The 18,070-nt window shown below is 35.2% G+C and overlaps 2 protein-coding genes across 2 annotated transcripts; both read left to right on the top strand.

Annotated features, from left to right (window-relative positions):
• Positions 1-79: 79 nt before the first annotated feature.
• On the top strand, positions 80-12,166 carry FLACCA (molybdenum cofactor sulfurase). Its single transcript, NM_001247215.1, has 22 exons — positions 80-197; positions 275-373; positions 485-543; positions 772-932; positions 1,816-1,967; positions 2,257-2,383; positions 2,913-3,015; positions 3,139-3,184; positions 3,461-3,499; positions 3,579-3,735; positions 4,438-4,525; positions 4,864-4,980; positions 5,860-5,937; positions 6,027-6,128; positions 6,878-6,968; positions 7,139-7,243; positions 7,443-7,507; positions 8,415-8,566; positions 10,203-10,435; positions 10,963-11,099; positions 11,259-11,369; positions 11,463-12,166. The coding sequence occupies exons 1-22, from the start codon at positions 80-82 to the stop codon at positions 11,571-11,573; spliced, it is 2,451 nt and encodes an 816-aa protein (NP_001234144.1). The 3' UTR covers positions 11,574-12,166.
• Positions 12,167-13,612: 1,446 nt separating this feature from the next.
• LOC101257684 (porphobilinogen deaminase, chloroplastic) lies at positions 13,613-17,891 on the top strand. The gene is made up of 5 exons (XM_004243933.4): positions 13,613-14,795; positions 15,807-16,212; positions 16,824-17,030; positions 17,141-17,318; positions 17,408-17,891. Exons 1-5 carry the CDS (start codon positions 14,602-14,604, stop codon positions 17,518-17,520), a joined length of 1,098 nt encoding a protein of 365 aa, XP_004243981.1. The 5' UTR covers positions 13,613-14,601; the 3' UTR covers positions 17,521-17,891.
• Positions 17,892-18,070: the final 179 nt, after the last annotated feature.

Raw genomic sequence — 18,070 nt, 5'->3', positions numbered from 1 at the left:
AAAAAAGTGTGTTTTCTTCTTCATTCATTTGAGTTTGTTCCGGGCTTGAGTAAGAAATTCCAATCGCAACCGCTGCAAAATGAACATCGAATCGGAGAAAGAGCAATTTCTGAAGGAATTTGGAAGCTATTATGGTTATGCCAATTCCCCCAAAAACATTGATGAAATTAGAGCTACTGAATTTAAGCGCTTAAACGGTAAGATTTTTCATCTTCCAATTTCAGAATTTTGTTGAAAAATTGTTCCGTTGACTTCACTATTTATTTACTTGTAGATACGGTATACTTGGATCATGCTGGGGCGACTCTCTATTCCGAGTCTCAAATGGAAGCTGTGTTTAAGGACCTCAATTCTACTCTTTATGGAAATCCTCGTATCCTTCCTATCACTTTTCTCTATGAACTTTCTTCAACATGTTTGATTCTGTATTTCTTCACCCTGCATAAATTTTTAGCTGATACCTTAATTCTGTGAAAAACAATAGATAGCCAGAGCACTTGTAGTTTGGCTACCGAGGACATTGTTGGGAAAGCACGCCAACAGGTGAACATCTTCTTCTGCACTATTTTTATTGCTTCTGTTGTCATCATAATCTCTGCATTAGTCCACAATGCTCTGGAAATGTATATTGATGTATGCTGCATTGATATTATCTAAATGCTAAGCTGATGAGAGTCACTGCACATATGTTCTGTCATATTCAGTATTTCACATGTGATAAAGTTTCTGTTGTAATACTTTCTCTTACCATTGAATCACGACTCTATCCAGGTCCTTAGTTTCTTCAATGCATCACCAAGAGAATATAGCTGTATATTCACTTCTGGGGCAACAGCTGCACTAAAGCTTGTCGGTGAGACATTCCCATGGAGCAGTAACAGCAGTTTTATGTACTCAATGGAGAATCATAACAGCGTCCTTGGGATTAGGGAGTATCCTGAATGGATTAAACCTTTTCATCAAATTTTGTTACTTCTGCTGTCGATTACTTTATGAAAGCTTTCCTCTTTAGCAGTGTATTTAGTTTCTTAATCTACGGTACTACTTCCTGCTTCAAGTGCTACTCTTTTTCACTGAAATACCGGTCCACCTAATCAAAGGCTCCCGACGATTCTATAAATTATCAATATTTTCTTCATGAGGAAGGCATGAATCTTTCCGGCTTTATATTTCAGCAAATGATCGCATCTCTACCTGTCACTGCATCGGGACCATGCTATCTTTGGACATTTGAAAGAATTACCACGAATTGTATGTGTTATCGATGATGTTTCATATATGCAGACCTGATCTGTGGATACGTTCAACACTGCCATTGTTGCTCTTATCGACTGATGTTCTGATGCGTTTAATCATGGTGGTTCTTTTTGAAGTTCTATGATTCCATTCACTTCAAAATCACTTGTTCCACACTTGCTGCTGAAGTGAGGTGTAGAACTCTACTGTTTATCTCATGGATATGATTATACATGTTTCTGGTAGAATTCACTGTACCTCCAAGGGTAACTTTTTATTCTTGACAGATCCTAGTTCTATCTAACCAGCCACAAAATTTCTGTTCTTGTTATTGAAGTGAGACCAAAAATCAAGGACCCAATTCATCTCTAAGTTTGTGTACTATTATCTATGTGTTAATACTTGCTCCGTACGGATAAACCTATTAAGCCAGATAATTGGAAGAGAAAAAACCTTTTTACACAGTAGGAAGAGTTTGCAGAAACAGTTGAGTAGATGGAAGATTTTGCATGATTTTTGATCTTGGTTCATTTTAAATTTGTGTGTATCTCAAGTATTCTTTTCCTTAAGAGTTACTAGATATGCTCTCAGTAAAGGAGCTGCTGCTTTTGCAGTTGACATTGAAGATACACATGTTGGTGAATCAGAAAGCCCACAGTCTAACTTAAAACTAACACAGCACCACATTCAGAGAAGAAATGAAGGTGGCGTTCTGAAAGAAGGGATGACAGGTACCTTTTTATCAATAGTTTCATCAACTTCTACCTTCCACCCCCTTCCACCCACCAAGTCTATAAAGGTAGTTAGCACCTTCAACTCAAATTAGATGTTGTCTGAGTTAATTAAACCCCATCAATCAAGAGAGCCTGTATGACCTTATACCTGTTAGATGGATTATCTTTTTCCTTTTGTTAGTTTTAGAAGTGAAGTAGAAGCTGCTTCACTAATGAAGCACATATTACCAATGTCTTTATCAACTTCAACTCGTTGTAATCTGACACTGTAGTCTTCTTGTTACAGGTAACACATACAACTTGTTTGCATTCCCATCAGAATGCAATTTTTCAGGTCGAAAATTCGACCCTAACCTGATTAAGATTATCAAAGAAGGGTCTGAAAGAATCTTAGAAAGCTCCCAGTATTCCAGGTAAAAGAATAAAAAACTTCTCCAGTGATTGAGAATAGCCGAGGTGCTAAAATTCTGACATTTATCTGAATAGTACTTGTAAGATGTACTCCCAGTAAATCTATAAGAAAATAGACCCTCTTTCAAGCTTGGTTGAGATTTGAGAATAGATTTTAGTGCCTCAAACATCCACCAAAAAAGATATTTCTTTTTAGGCTGGTTCAAATTATGGGAGTATCTAATGATTTTGATATGTTTGACTACAAAAAATTTAGAACATGGCGCATTCCTTAAGTATAGTGGCGCAAAGAAGATTATTTGTTTGTTATAGCTACAAGAGAATATGTTACATTTTGAACAATGTATGCTGATTCAGTCAGGGTTTTGACTTGAAACATCCATTGGTCAACCTTTTGTCCTCAATGTGGTGCTATTCTTATCTCCTTAGCTGGCAAAGCTTGTTCATATATCTTCGAAAACTTTTTATATCTCCATCATTGAGTTGGTCTTGCGCAGATGGGCAGATATAAATTTTCTTTTCTGAATGCAGAGGTTGCTGGTTAGTTCTGATAGATGCTGCTAAAGGATGTGCTACCAATCCACCAAATTTATCAATGTTTAAAGCAGACTTTGTTGTGTTCTCATTCTACAAGGTACTTATATTTTGATACCTGCTGTTTAAGATTACAGGAGGTACTTATATCTCATACCTGCTGTTTTAAGATTATGACTAACATCACGGAGCTTGAAAAGAGTTTTATTTGTTTCTTGTTTAGTTATTTGGCTATCCAACTGGCCTTGGAGCACTCATTGTTCGAAAGGGTAAGCAGCTAAATAAGAAAGCCGATTTTTGTTGTGTTTCCTCACTTATTCTTGTTTAATTTTCTTCTTCGTGTAGTTTACTTCTGACTTGTTTCCCTCTCTGCCTCTATCCCTCTACTTCTCTGTTTATGGAGAGAATGTTGGGTGGAAATGGTGGCAAAGATACCTAGGTTTTTATGTTTTTTCTAGTTGTGTAACAAGATAGACTTATATTTCTCCCCTTTTTTCATCAATGTGAGAATTAACAAAATTTCCTGATCTCTTTCTATTGATCAGATGCTGCTAAGCTGATGAAGAAGACCTACTTTAGTGGAGGTTCTTTTTTAGTGCCTTCTCGTGTTATGATTATATAATTGAAAACTCTAGCAATTTAAGTTAACCTGGATTCTTCTAGGCACGGTGACTGCAGCTATTGCTGACGTTGACTTTTTCAAAAGAAGAGAAGGTGTAGAGGAATTTTTTGAGGATGGAACCATTTCATTCTTGAGCATAACAGCAATTCAACATGGGTTCAAAATAATTAATATGCTAACGACATCTTCGATTTTCCGGTAAGTGAGAGCTTCCTCTCTTTTTTTCGGGATAAGGTGAGAGCTTGCTTCTTTTGTGGGTGGAAGATTCTGAAATTGAATAATGATCAGAATTTTATTGAGATTGCACATATTTTGCTGTCATTACAGATGAACAGAGACATTATATCGTTCACACTAGTGATTAGATTTATTGCGCACTTTTCCGCTTATAGTCTCTTTTTATGATTTATCTAGTGAGTGAGTCCTTCTAATATTATTTGATTAATCCTGCTCATTGCTGCTTTGTAGATGTTGTCGATCTTTTATTTTTTTACTACATAGGTACTGCCAACCTTTTTATAACTAGATGTTACCACAAGTACTGAAATAAGTCAATTTTTGTTTGGCTATTAGGCTAATTATCTTTTGAGTGAACAAGAAAACTTTGTTCTAAAGGTGTAAAATTTTGGGATTTCAAAGTTCCTATGCCTTTTTTTGTCTTCGTTTGATTTGGCAGATAAATTCCTCTTTGTTTAGAGGATATATGGGCATAGTTTCCAGTATCTTTTTTGTGGGTAGAGAAACTAGTCATTCATTTCTGAATCATCTAATTTAGTTCCAACAGAAATATACCAAGAATTTTACAGAAACTGTTGGCCCTTTCTCTTTCTACCCCCCTTAATTGAAGTTGGAGCCTAATGAAAAAAACATGTTCTGAAATGTGCTTTTCTTTTCTGCAAGGCATACAACATCAATTGCAGCATATGTGAGGAATAAGCTTTTGGCACTGAAGCATGAAAATGGAGAATTTGTTTGCACGCTGTACGGGGTAAATATATCGAACATAGCATTCTCGTGACTGGTTTATGTTTTTGGAATTTGGTTGGAATTAGATTCTCGTGAAGAAATTTCTTTATGTCCTAGGCAAAGGCAAGTTTGTTACTGTTGCTCATTCGTGCAGTGGTGATGCAATGATTTTGTTTTTGGGTTGCTTTTTTTTTTGGGGTAGATTTTGATTTTACTCGCGACTTTTTCTATGGTATTCTGTCAGTTTATGAATTGTCTGGTTTGTTATGAAATTGTCCTATGGTTCCGAAGGTGACCAAGTTAATATGACTTTTGTTTTTTTGAGAATAGTAAGTTAAGTTAATATGACTTTTATCTCAGTTATTATCTAGTGAGATGGGCCCCACAGTTTCATTCAACATGAAAAGACCAGATGGAACATGGTATGGATACCGTGAGGTGGAAAAATTGGCAACCTTGGCAGGAATTCAACTGCGGGTAAGAGTTCAATGGTCATATTGTCTATGAAGTATGAATTTTGTTCTGTTTCCCTTGGGAGATGAGATGCTTGCTACTTTATTCTGTTGGAACATAACCCCAGAGCAGATTGATGCTGCTGTTTCTGATATAATGTGCTACTTTCACATGTTATCTTTTTTCAATGTCAAGGAGGATGATATGACTTCCAAGAGGTGTCTTTTTATGATTTATCATTTGTCTTCATTTATATCTGAATGCTTTGATATACTTATCTGGATTTATGAAGTTCTCCATTTAAACTTCTGTTAGCTTGTCTTTGATTTGTGAATTTTGGTCCTTCAGATGCATGGTCACTTACTCTTTTAACCGCCTTCACCACTGTTAGATGCGTTAACTGCCACATTTAGAGGAGTTTTTTAGTCTTCAGTTATTGCCCTCCACAATACGTGCAACTTTTTTACTTTTTGGAATGAGCAGATACCCCATCATGTAATAATCTATGGGAGACCAAATAAGGGATGACTTGCATCCGTACTAACACAATAAGGTCACTGTCTCCTTTTTATGTTTAAGCTTTTGTCCACAAATACCGAGGGTTGTTGTATACATTTGGTTATCAGTAAGCCTATTTGAATATGTAACATAATTTTGGAATAATAGTAAGTAATAACAAATTATCTTAGCTGGAATTGTCTGAGAAAGAGGAGTTTGCAATACAAGGAAATGTTAAATATTTTATGAGAAAGCCCCTAAAGAATAGTCTATCTTAATTCTTAAAGGAATGGAGGGAGGATTAGTCCACAACTTTTGAAACTGGTAATTGAATATCTCAGATATATAATGCTGTTATATGATATGACTAAATTCTTGCTTCTTTTTCCCTGTATTTTTGTATAGACAGGATGTTTTTGCAATCCTGGTGCTTGTGCTAAATATCTTGGTTTGTCACACTTGGATCTTCTTTCAAATATTGAGGTATGTGTTTCCTTTCCCCTCATTTTAATCTGTTACATGGGAAAAAGGGACCACCAATGGCAACAAATTCAAATTATCATTTCATTTAGGCTGGGCATGTGTGCTGGGATGATCGTGACATTTTACATGGAAAACCAACTGGAGCAGTCAGAGTATCTTTTGGTTACATGTCAACATTCGAAGATGCCATGGTAAGGGAACCCACCATTCCCAACCTAATTCCCAAAAAATGAAGTGTAGTTCTATATTTTTTATAGTACAACATGCTTCTTTCTTCAAGATTTTGATGTGCCAAATATTGAACGGTTGGAGTTAAAAATTTACATTTCAACTTAAACGTGGGGCAATCTCTTTATACCTAATTTGTCTTGGGCAATCCTCACTTCGTAAGCTAATTAAAGGTTGTGTTAAGCCTAACATGCACTTTCATAATAGAGAGAGAAAGGAAAATATGTAGCTTAATGGTCACATAGAACAATAATTGCCAACTTCCAATTTTTCACTTTCACTTGGCCATTAGACAGGCAAGCTGAAAGAGAGAAGGAATAAAGAACTAAAACAAAGATGATCTCTTTAGTTCTTCAAGTTTCTATCTGAAGAAAGAGCAACCTTCTAGTCATTTGGATATAAAAAGCTACAAGCTACTTTTCTTTTGACATGGTAAAGAATATATCTAAAACAGCAATATGATTTCTGAAAAAGCTAAATTGTTGAAAAACGGAATATGGTTTGCTACTCCTATTACTTTTTGGTTCTTTTCTATTTCTATATTTCCCTTTTCTGTTGTTTGTTTAGGATGTTGCTGGGCAGAAGCTTCAATTTCTATGAAGTTATCTTGTAATTGCCTGAATGATTGATTAGCAAACTAATCTTTGCTCTGGATGTTCCTCTGAGAGCTAGTCTTATTTACTACTTCATTCCGTTCTACTTGTCTATGCAGAAATTCGTCAACTTCGTGGAAAGTAATTTTGTGATATCATCTTTTAATCGGTGTGCATTGCAGCCAAGGTCCATCTCTCTGCCAATTGAAGGTCAACTTTTGTATCTTTCTACTATTAGGCATGCATTAAATCGATATGTTGAATTGGCTTCTTGTAGACCAGAAGTTGATTGCAAGTGTGGAAGTTTGTCATTTTAGTACCATAAAAGAAATTGTGCAAACTTGTTTAGTCAACCCATGCATTTCATTGACCAATTGCAGGGATTGCAGAAGCTGCTGCACGGCATTTCCTCACATCTATTACTGTCTATCCAATAAAGTCTTGTGCGGGATTTAGTGTGGATCAGTGGCCTCTAACATCTACTGGTAGCTATTCTGCTACATCTCATAGGAAAATTCAGTAGTTCAATTTTTATGGCACATATGATTTTGTCAAAATCAAGAGATATTTGCTCATTTCCATTGCATATAAGAAATTGATCCATGTTTTCTTTAGAATATCAAAGTATTTTGACTTTCAATGTATCATTCTTACATGTTGTCATTCCGTTCAATATGAATTTAGGGTTATTGCATGATCGTGAATGGATTCTCAAGAGCACAACCGGTGAAATTCTTACCCAAAAGAAGGTAGAATACTTTATAATTCACATCATGTGTGTTGATGCCTGTTATCCATGTGCAATGCGATGGTAAAACTACCTTCATTCACCCATTATAATTTAATTTAGTAAAGTGGAAAACATAGCATTGTTGTCTATCATTTGATCTACCCATCCTTCAATGTGTTTTGCTTTTAACCTTTTTAATCTCCTAGACAAGCCTTACTAATAATTGACTATTTTCTCAAAGTAGCATGCAACTTCTTAATGTGGGTTGTGTGCATTGTCAGGCTACATGAGGTCTTTTTTTCGACCTTCCCAATGAAATTATTTATTTTCTCTCTTTTCTTCTAATTCTTTTTTCTATTTGTTTGAGATCGAGGGGTAGTTGGTGTTTTCTAATTTGATTTAATGTATTTTAGCTTCTTTTTTGAAGCCTTACAATGCTCATTATATAATAGAATTGATTAGATGCCATCCTTTTTGTACAAGATATTCAACAATTCATGGTCTTAAAAAGAAGTTGAATAGCCTATAATCTGTACTACCAATAACATTTCAAGTCCTTTGAATAACTCTCCATTATCTCAATATATAAATCCTATTTTCTCCTGTGTTCCACTACTAACTTTGAAGTGTCTTAATCTCTACACTCCATGTTTTAACCTGTCATCTAATTTACTTATTTTTTGTTTTTCTCGAAAACATTCTTGAAAATATGCAAAGTGTCATGCTCTCGATTGGGATATAATCTCTACTTTTATATCTAGACATGTATTTTTGTATGAGAAGCAAGTTACTACGGAAGCTTATATCTTTGAAAGATAATTAATGATTATTCAAAATTTACTAGCTATTGCCTCTTAATTATTGTTTCCGATCCAGTGTTGATTACTTCTGCATCAATATCTAAGTCAGGTGTATTTGCGTTCTAGGTTCCAGAAATGTGCTATATCTCCACGCTGATTGATCTCAATTTGGGGAAACTGTTTGTAGAGTCACCTCGTTGCAAGGAGAAATTGCAGATTGAACTCAAATCCAGCTCACTGGTCACTGAAAGAGATGAAATGGATATCCAAAATCATAGGTTTGAACTTCATCTTCACTTCTTTCCTTTTGATATTAAATACTTAAAAGTAGCTACCTCTTAAAAAAATAAAAATAAAAAATCACGTGAATCAATATGTAGAGCTTTACAACTCAACAAAGAGATCCACATAGCCGTCAAAAAAAATTCAAACGGCTTTATGTACATACATTTACAGACATAGTATAGAATCTTATAGTACCTACATATTCTTAACTTGGGTGAGCATCTATGTTTTTTCAGACTATTTTATTTGGTCGTATGTGTAAGAGCCCAACTTTTCTTCTATTCTCGAGTTCAATAATTTTTCCTGTACCTATGTTACTCGGAATCTTTCAAAATGTCAAAGGGTGTGTGTCGGATTCTCCAAAGTATTGTATTTTTGGAGAATCCGACACGGGTGCAGCATCAAAAGTGAAGAGCTCGCTCAACTTAGTCCTGTAGCACTAAAACTTTGTATTTTGAAGAAACTTTTTTTTTGAGAAGGATTTGTATTTTGAAGCTTAAGTTGTTAAAACTTTGTGATCGTGTATCTGAACTGACTTAAACAATGTTGTGTTGCAGTTTCATATATGGCTACCATTAAGTGAAGGGTTCTTTCTTCACTTTTACAGTTGTACTTATTTTTTAATCAGAAAGGTGAAGTTTCATTAAGATAACACGGTTTACGTACAGTAGAAAAAGTTAGAAAGGAAAAATAGTGCTCCTTAAGTTTGGTCTAATATTTATGAAGAATTTTGTTTGTGGGCTTGCATGTGAGTTTCTAAGTTCGAACCACTTAGATGTAGTGGTTGAAAAGATGATTAGGGTATGTGCGTTGTACTGATGTAAGTTCTGTTGTTGACCGTCTGGTATGGTTGCCTTTAGTGAAGCATGAGAAGTTATAATTCTTGACAATGTTTGCCCTAATATTTTTGAACGGTGGTGTCCAGGCCAACTTGTGCGACCTGGACTGTTCCATTAGGTACCAACTGCCTCCCACCCAGCAACACTACTATCGGGTAACTTTGTCTACCAAGGCTTAGGCAGATAGGAAGAAATCACCTAGTGTTTCGTCTCTTCTGTGGTTTGAACCTTATCTCTAAGGTTGCACGCACTTCATTGACCACTAGGCCACACATTTCGACCTTCACTGTGTTTGCTTTTCAAAGATTGTACTCATTGTTTTCCTTGTATGTTGGAGACTATAATTATGTTCTTTGTCATGTAATAGAGTGTTTGATTAGGATAAAGTGGGTGTATTTCTCATCTGAACAAAGAAATAGTTTATGGAACTAACTGTTTTTAAAGCTTTGGCTCATTGTCGAGCTTCAAACTTCAATTTATTCGTTCCAAAGCAGATTTTAAACAGTTGTGGTTTAATCAGTTGCTTTATTATACTTCCCAAAAGACAAAACCAAGACAAGAAGAAACTAAAAAAGGAGTGAACAGTATTTTGAGAAGGATGTCATTATTTTAGTCTGCATGTTCTTAAAATAGCTACCGTTATCTGTGACTACTGTGGTAGTTCATGTGGAAATGAAAAAGAATCTAAAAAGAAGTGTAGTTCATGAATACAGTCTATGTAAGTGGTGTTTTTGAATAGCAGTATTATAGTAATGCTCAATCATTTTTCATGTCTTTTTGATTTGGGTAGATATGAAGTCACAAGTTACAACAATGAGGTTGATATCTGGTTCAGCAGGGCGATTGATCGACCTTGCACTCTACTAAGAAATTCCGATTCCCAGAGTCACTCCTGCATAAATAAGAACGGGAGTCCTGGCATGTGCAGGGATGTTGGTGCTAGATTGAATTTTGTTAATGAAGCCCAATTTCTGCTGATATCTGAAGAAAGCATAAAGGACCTCAACTCTAGGCTGAAATCTAGTATGTTTTCTTTTCTTTTCTCTTTGTTAGTAGTGAGCAAACTCTCTTTCTGGTATTGAGCTCTTCTGAAATAGGAATATAAGGAAACTAGAGAATGCACCCAATACAATTGGCCAATTTGAGGCTATTCCTCTGAGCTGAATGCATAACAACTTTTAAACCATGTCTATACAATATTAGTGCAATAACTTCTGTTCAGAGGATACAAATGCTTTGCATTACTTGAATCTATGTTAGACGTGGTGGTATTTCTGTTTTTAGAGGAGACTTGAGTTCAGAAGTCTTACCTGTAGTAGCATGGCTGTTGCGGCTGTAGGAGGATCTAAAAGGAATTAAAAGTAAATGTATTTGCTGTCTGTTCAGTCTTGTATAGTCCACTATACTTGAATTATTTTCCTGCATAAGTCACTTGTATCACTTAATATGCTTCCTCTGATGGTGGTTAGTGATTTTTACAGAAAGGTTTATGTATAAAGCAAATAGGTTCATCAAAAATTCATTCGACCTTTTTTCTTTAATCTTTTTAGATGGACGAAGGAGAAATGGTGGACAAGCAGTACAAGTTGGTGTAATGAGATTTCGACCCAATCTTGTAGCATCTAGTGGTGAACCATATGCAGAAGATGGATGGAGCAATATAAATATTGGAGGCAAATATTTTATGGTGAGTTCTAACTTCTAGCTCGTATAAAATCAAGATATGGGAACATGAAGTGACTGTACATTCTGTCCTAAAATTATAGATGAGTATTCTTGTATTCAGTAAGTCAACAGAGGTGCTAAAAGTTCCTCATGTGTTCATACTTAAATTGTTTAAGTGCAGTCATTGGGTGGTTGCAATCGTTGCCAGATGATCAATATAAATCCAGAGGCTGGGGAGGTGCAGAGGTTTACTGAACCTTTGGCAACTTTAGCAGGTTACAGGAGAGCAAAGGTTAGAACCCACCTAAAAATGAAGAAACCCCCCCAAAAAATGCAGTTTGCTTGCTTAGTTAATTGCTTCTTACCATATCTCCCTTGCAAACAGGGGAAAATAATGTTTGGCATACTGCTAAGATATGAGAATAATACGAAAACCGAGTCAGATACATGGATTCGTGTGGGAGAAGAAATAATTCCAAATGGAGATAGGCATTGATTGTTTTTCGTGGAAGTTCCTATTTGAGACTTGTAAGTAGTCACAACAGAGGTGATACAAGTGTTCAATATTGTGAAGCAGCGCAAAAAACACTTGCTCTAGCCAGGTCAATACATCAAACTGTACTTTGTTGCTGTTCTCTATCTGCAAAAGAGTATGTTCTTCTAAAAGAACTCGCTAAGATCTTCATTCTTTGTAACCAGTACTATTATAAGCTAATAAATACCCAATCGTAATATTAACTTCTTTGGGGCTGCGTATAGTTTTATGTGTAAGTTTTTAGTTTGTGTAGTGACTCGGTGTGCAAGTACAACCCATGGATGATGCAAAAATCCTCAGGACATCGCCATGATCTTATTAACAGTGCTTTCTCGAGAGTTGAGACCAAACGGGTGGAAAAGATAGTGAACGTTGAAAGCTTTATTCCTCTCAACTATGAAGGTTAATTATGAATGTACATGTTAATACTTAGCAATATTGGTGGAATAATATGTTTGTCATTTTGTTTTCACTCTTCGCAAAGGAACAAAGAATCCATTGCTCAAATTTCAGAAGTAAAAGGATATACTACTATCAATTATGTCTTGACTAAAGACTTTGACCTTTTCTTTATTTTCTCATTCCTTTATTGTGTTTTTTTGCGTCTCAGTTTTTATTCACTTCCGTAGATGTTTGACTTTCAGGTTGCTGTTTGGTACTAACTTTTCCCTGATTGGATATATATATGACAAATTTGATATTGGTTGGAAGTTGGAACCGTTCATTTGCTGCTTCTAATATGGACTACCCATTCTGCCATTACTAAGTAGCTGTGGTTTAGATTTTTTATTTGTTTTAAAATATATAATACATACAAATCTATCAGAATATAATGACTTTAATGGATTCTTCAAATTTAACTAAACAACGCAATTTTGTTTTGAGTTTGACAATCCTTTGGTCCAACCTAAAACGAGCAGAGTCAAAAAAAATATAGAGATATTATGAATAGGAGAAAAAGCTATAGTGGCTAGCACGAAGTCAAATCAACTTGGTTGATGGGAAGTCGTCCACCTTCGAAATGTGTCCACGCAAGTGATTTTAGTATGAAATGAAATAAGGGCGCGTTTGGTATGATCTATGAAAAATATTGGTTAGGAGAATAAGTTTTTTTTTTCTTTTTATAAGGTTGGTGTATGTGCCAGTTGGTATGCACAACTCGTCTAATTACATGCTATATCCAACCAAACATGTATGAAGTAAGCATCAAGATTGAAATACAAGGGAAGAATTAATTAGTTTATGATCTTTACATAAAATACAAAAAGAAATGTTTAGCGTGGATCAGTGTGGGAAGCCGAAGATCCGGGGGATCTGGTGGTTGCAGAGGGGGTTGGAGGGAGAGATGGATGATCAATATTACTTATGAAACTTATTTTTTTCAGTAGATTTTATTTTTTAAAAAAAATTATTCTTAACCTACTAAACATAAAAAAAATTTTAAAAAAAAGTAAAAAAGCATTTTCATAGCAAATACACCCTAAAGGTTGAAAAGGTAAAAATGGCGGCAGTTTTAGTGGTTAAAGATTACAAGCAGAGTAGTCCAACTAATTTCATAAGCTCGATTATTAATTAATATTTTTGGATTATGAATGCTTCTAGAGTTAAAATTACAAAAAGAACACTAAAATAATCATGATCTCCAAATTTAGATTTTCTTTGTTCTCTCCCTTTGTGCGGAATCAATATATATTTTTCTTTTTATTCTAACATATCCTATTCTGATATATAATCAACTAAGCCTAAAAAAAATCAACAATAAATTATCTACTATGATGATAAGCAAAAGCATTTACATTAATATAATGTTATTAAAGACTATGACTATGTATGAATCTCCATATAAAGTAGCACATCAAAATGATAAGATAATTAGCAATAAAGCTAAGTCAAATGAATTAGTTGAGGAGTGTAAACCTTATTTTCTAAGTAGTTGAAGAAATAGGAAGTGGGATATAGACTTTGTTATATATTTAGCAATTAATGTACTAGTCTCTCCCAATCATATGGTTTTATTTGCAGGAAGTTTGGACCGTATGTAGAATCTTTAAGCGAAATGGTTCATATAAGTGTGTAGCTGCAGAATGGAGATCAATAACAAAAAAGAGAGTTGAGAATTCTTCAGATTATATAGACTGCTCCAACTGTCAAAGCACAATAATAATATTGTTCATCAATCAACGAATAATAATAATAATATTAACCAACGGATCGGAGCTCATCATCATCAATACTCATGTGTAGGTAGTATTGAATTGGGATGAACTTAGATCTATTTTAGACCTTGATCCTTATTGATCCATCTTCATTCTGGTGTATGTGTCTATATGAAATTAATAATGATATACAGCGCAGCTTATTACATGTACTAATTTCCCAAATATATGCCTACTTTTCCATTACTTCAACAAATCGGATATTTATGTGAATATATTATATGCTCATTCAACTTTTTATTATATTTTGATTCAAAAGAAACAAACAAATTTGGATGATCATCCAATCTATATATAAATGACTTATGAATAAAGTCAACTTTGTTTTTTGAATGTCAATGAAATAGTCAATGTATTTTATCAAATTAATTATATATTATCCCACAAAAAAGAACTCTTAAATGAAAAATATTTGAAAATGACATCAATTATGCATGCATATTAGATTCTTTAGTCCAAATATTTTTGGAAATATTACATTTGATAGGTAATGGAATAACACATATTAAAAGTAGTTGATGATGGTAATAAAATTAAAATTTGTTAAATAGTCGACCTTATTTGTTAAAATAAAATAAAAAACATTTTGGTTTTCTTTTCCTTTCCTTTTGGATGGTGGATTTGATTGAGGTGCAAAGGTGAGGTGGCAGCATCTTAGTGGTTAAAGACACGGTAAGTGGGCCCAAAAGCCGCTTGCTGACATTAGCTGGATGAGGATAAGTAGCCAACAACAAACAACACCTTCATTTTCTCTCTAATCAATTCCTTCGGAAATGGAGAAATTCGTCGCTCTAAATGCTTCAAATTTGAGCTCCGGTTCCCTTTTACCAATTGGGTTTTCTTCGCCTTGCCGTAAATCTGCACTTTCACTTCAACGCCGGCGGGTCCACGTTACCAGGGCTTCCGTTGCTCTAGAACAGCAAGCTCAAACTAAGGTCGCTGTCATCAGAGTTGGAACACGAGGAAGGTACTGTCAATTATTTACCCAATCTATTTGTACAAAAATACCTAATGGGCTTTATCTCAGCTTAAAGTTACAGTCTTTCAACTGAAAATTCGGATGTAAAAAGATTGCCGCTTTTACCAATTAATTGCTGTTTAGTCTTAGGTTTTGATAGATGATTCAAGATTAAATAATTGATGCTTTATTCTTATGTTTTTCTCTTGAGTGATAAAGTAAATATGGAAAAAAATTGTATTTGAAGTACATGAACAAGTATTTATCATATTATTCACTGAGGTGTCATTTAGTTCAATAGTCTCAGAACATTTAGTAATCAGAAATTAAAATGTGGGGTTAATGGCCCCATAGTTGGACAGAATCTAGATTTCTCTCATATCCTCCAAAGTAGTATAGTTTTGAAGGATCTGACACCCACCCGTAGGCAGTTTTTAAGAGTAGAGACATAATCTACTAACCTTTTCTGCCCTGTAATGTAATGATGCTAGTTGGACATATTTCGGATTAGCTTTATCCCAATTTCTTTCCACAATAGTTAACGGTCATCTTTATGCTTTTATCGATTATTTGTTGTATTTTAGTTATGATGTGTGCTAGTGTTAGTCAAAATGTAAGCTTTTTAAGGGGATCTGGCATTATGGAGAAAACAAAAATACAACTTTGTATGCTTGACTCCTCTTTGTGCTTGCCTTTTAGAAATTAACTAATGTTAGCAAGCAGATAAACCCTTTTTTTCTCCTTGCATTTTCCCCCTGGCATATATTTTCTAGCCAATCTATGTTCTTTTTGATGAATAAAAATATCTTGTTCATACTTCCCTTGTTCCATGAACATATTTGGTAACAACCATGTAATGTATATGGGATGAATTTCAACATTGCTTTGGATTAACTCTTCGTTCTATCTCCTTCTTTGCGTGTTCGGGTGGGATGATGGAAACTGACTGATATATCTATAAAGTGCTTTTGCTAAAACTCTTCTCTTATGGATTACAATGCAATTACTTGTGTAGGACAGCCCCCTAGCTCTTGCCCAAGCTTATGAGACTCGAGAAAAGCTAATAGCCTCGTTTCCTGACCTGGCTGAAGAGGGAGCCATTGAGATAGTAATAATAAAAACCACAGGTGATAAGATATTAAGTCAGCCTCTTGCAGATATTGGTGGAAAAGGGTTGTTCACAAAAGAAATAGACGAAGCCCTCATCAATGGCGATATTGATATTGCTGTCCACTCAATGAAAGATGTGCCCACATATCTGCCAGAGAAGACTATCTTACCGTGCAACCTTCCACGTGAAGATGTGAGGGATGCATTCATTTCTTTAACTGCAGGTTCCCTGGCTGAACTTCCATCAGGAAGCACAATTGGTACTGCTTCACTGAGGAGAAAGTCCCAGATTCTCCACCGCTATCCCTCACTCAATGTAAGTCTATTACCTATCACATCAAAGTCTCTGAAGAAGACCCATTGATCTCTGAGTGTGTGTTGATATCAGAAACAAAGTGAACTAAGAGTCTCCGTAAATTTTTCCATCAAGCTGCAGCCATAATTTATTTGAGTCATTGCTTCATGTATTGTGTTGGTATATATATGCCTTCTATGAAGGTAAAACCTTGAAAGTTAAATAGTTTACTTATACTACTACTTGGAGATTGTTTGCAACAACTAGGAATATGTTGCAATGGGCCAAATAATAAAAGAACTTCTGTGTGCTCAAAAAGATGGGTAGGATGACCTACGAGTGGAAAAAGAGTAAATTGAGGATTGTGTATTTCTTGTTGTGATATGTTACATAGCTTGGTATGCTCCAGGAGCAGTAATTGTTTTCTTGATAAGCCAAATGCGAAGCTCAGGTTTTCTATATCTGAATATCTTTTAGATGAAGCAAAATTTGTGGTGAAATTTTTTATGGTGGTTACTTCTGGCCTGAATTTTCTTATTTAGCTCAGCTCTGCCAATCTAACAACTTTTCCTCTTTGCTTTTATTTAGTTTGACAAGTCATGCTAATTATTTTATGTGAATTTTGTTTAAAGGTGTTGGAGAATTTCAGAGGCAATGTCCAGACAAGGTTGAAGAAACTGAATGAGGGAGTAGTTCAAGCTACATTATTGGCACTGGCAGGGCTTAAGCGTCTGAATATGACAGAAAATGTATCATCGATCCTTTCTATAGAGGATATGCTACCAGCTGTTGCTCAGGGTGCCATTGGTATTGCCTGCAGAAGTGATGACGAGACAATGGTATTTAGCACTCTTCTCTGTTATTACAAATACATTTCCTGCTCTACCATTGCTCATATCTCCTCTTTCGAGGGCTTTATTTCGCTCATATTTATCGGATGCAATTATAGGCCAACTACATTGCTGCTTTAAATCATGAAGAAACCAGATTAGCAATAGTTTGTGAGAGAGCATTTTTGACGACCTTGGATGGGTCTTGTCGCACCCCAATTGCTGGCTATGCCTGTCGAGGTGAAGATGGAGATTGTATTTTTAAAGGATTAGTTGCCTCTCCAGATGGAACGCGAGGTAAACGTTACTTCTTAGTTACAGAATTCTGAGGGATGTGTGAGTTACCTATTCTTTATGTTTATTTGATGTATAATCTTCAATTTCAGTTATTGAAACCTCTAGAAAGGGACCTTATACGTCTGAAGACATGATACGGATGGGTGAAGATGCTGGCCAGGAACTACTTTCGAAAGCAGGTCCAGGATTTTTTGGCAACTGAGTAAAGCTTATGCTCTTATGGTCGACCTCTGCCTATGAAAAATGCAGAGATGTATCGAATAACAGGGATAGAGATCGGAATTTTATATTTCACCCCTACTATAGGATTATGAGTCTACTTATCCTTGTAACTGTATCGGCAATAGAATTTGAATACTTTGTATGTTAGTGTAGCATTTCCACTTCAATTTGGAGTGTATCCGAGGAATGGTGAATGTTTGCAGATTTGTAGAAAAGTTGTACTGGCGGATTTGGATTGTTTTTAATCACTGTGAGTAATTTGTGCAACTGTTGTAAGCTAACGAAAGAGTATTTCATCGTTGGCTTAATTTATGCAAGGGGTTTGGTCCAAATGGAATATTTCGTTTATAATTGGCTTTATTTTTTGTATCGCAACTATTCATAAGACGGTTCCCTCCTATTAGATCTTTGAGAAAGAGTATCAAGTTGACCCTTGATGAACTAACTCTCCCTTCAACTCTTGGAGTGAAATTCGGTAAAAGAAAAATTCATGAATTAACCAACCCCATTTCCACCTCCTAAGGATGCTT

Source organism: Solanum lycopersicum, chromosome 7 (assembly GCF_036512215.1).
Source record: "Solanum lycopersicum chromosome 7, SLM_r2.1".
NCBI lineage: Eukaryota > Viridiplantae > Streptophyta > Magnoliopsida > Solanales > Solanaceae > Solanum > Solanum lycopersicum.
Note: the sequence above shows the minus strand (reverse complement) of the source record. Positions and strands in the feature narration are given on the sequence as shown.

Bases quoted from the DNA above. Each gene is read 5' to 3' on its own strand.
- FLACCA (NM_001247215.1), top strand. From the start codon at position 80: ATGAACATCGAATCGGAGAAAGAGCAATTTCTGAAGGAATTTGGAAGC. The intron at 374-484 runs GTATCCTTCCTA...GAAAAACAATAG, and splicing joins TACTCTTTATGGAAATCCTC to ATAGCCAGAGCACTTGTAGT. The intron at 7,508-8,414 runs GTAGAATACTTT...TTTGCGTTCTAG, and splicing joins AAATTCTTACCCAAAAGAAG to GTTCCAGAAATGTGCTATAT.
- LOC101257684 (XM_004243933.4), top strand. From the start codon at position 14,602: ATGGAGAAATTCGTCGCTCTAAATGCTTCAAATTTGAGCTCCGGTTCC. The intron at 14,796-15,806 runs GTACTGTCAATT...TGTGTAGGACAG, and splicing joins AGAGTTGGAACACGAGGAAG to CCCCCTAGCTCTTGCCCAAG. The intron at 17,319-17,407 runs GTAAACGTTACT...CTTCAATTTCAG, and splicing joins CTCTCCAGATGGAACGCGAG to TTATTGAAACCTCTAGAAAG.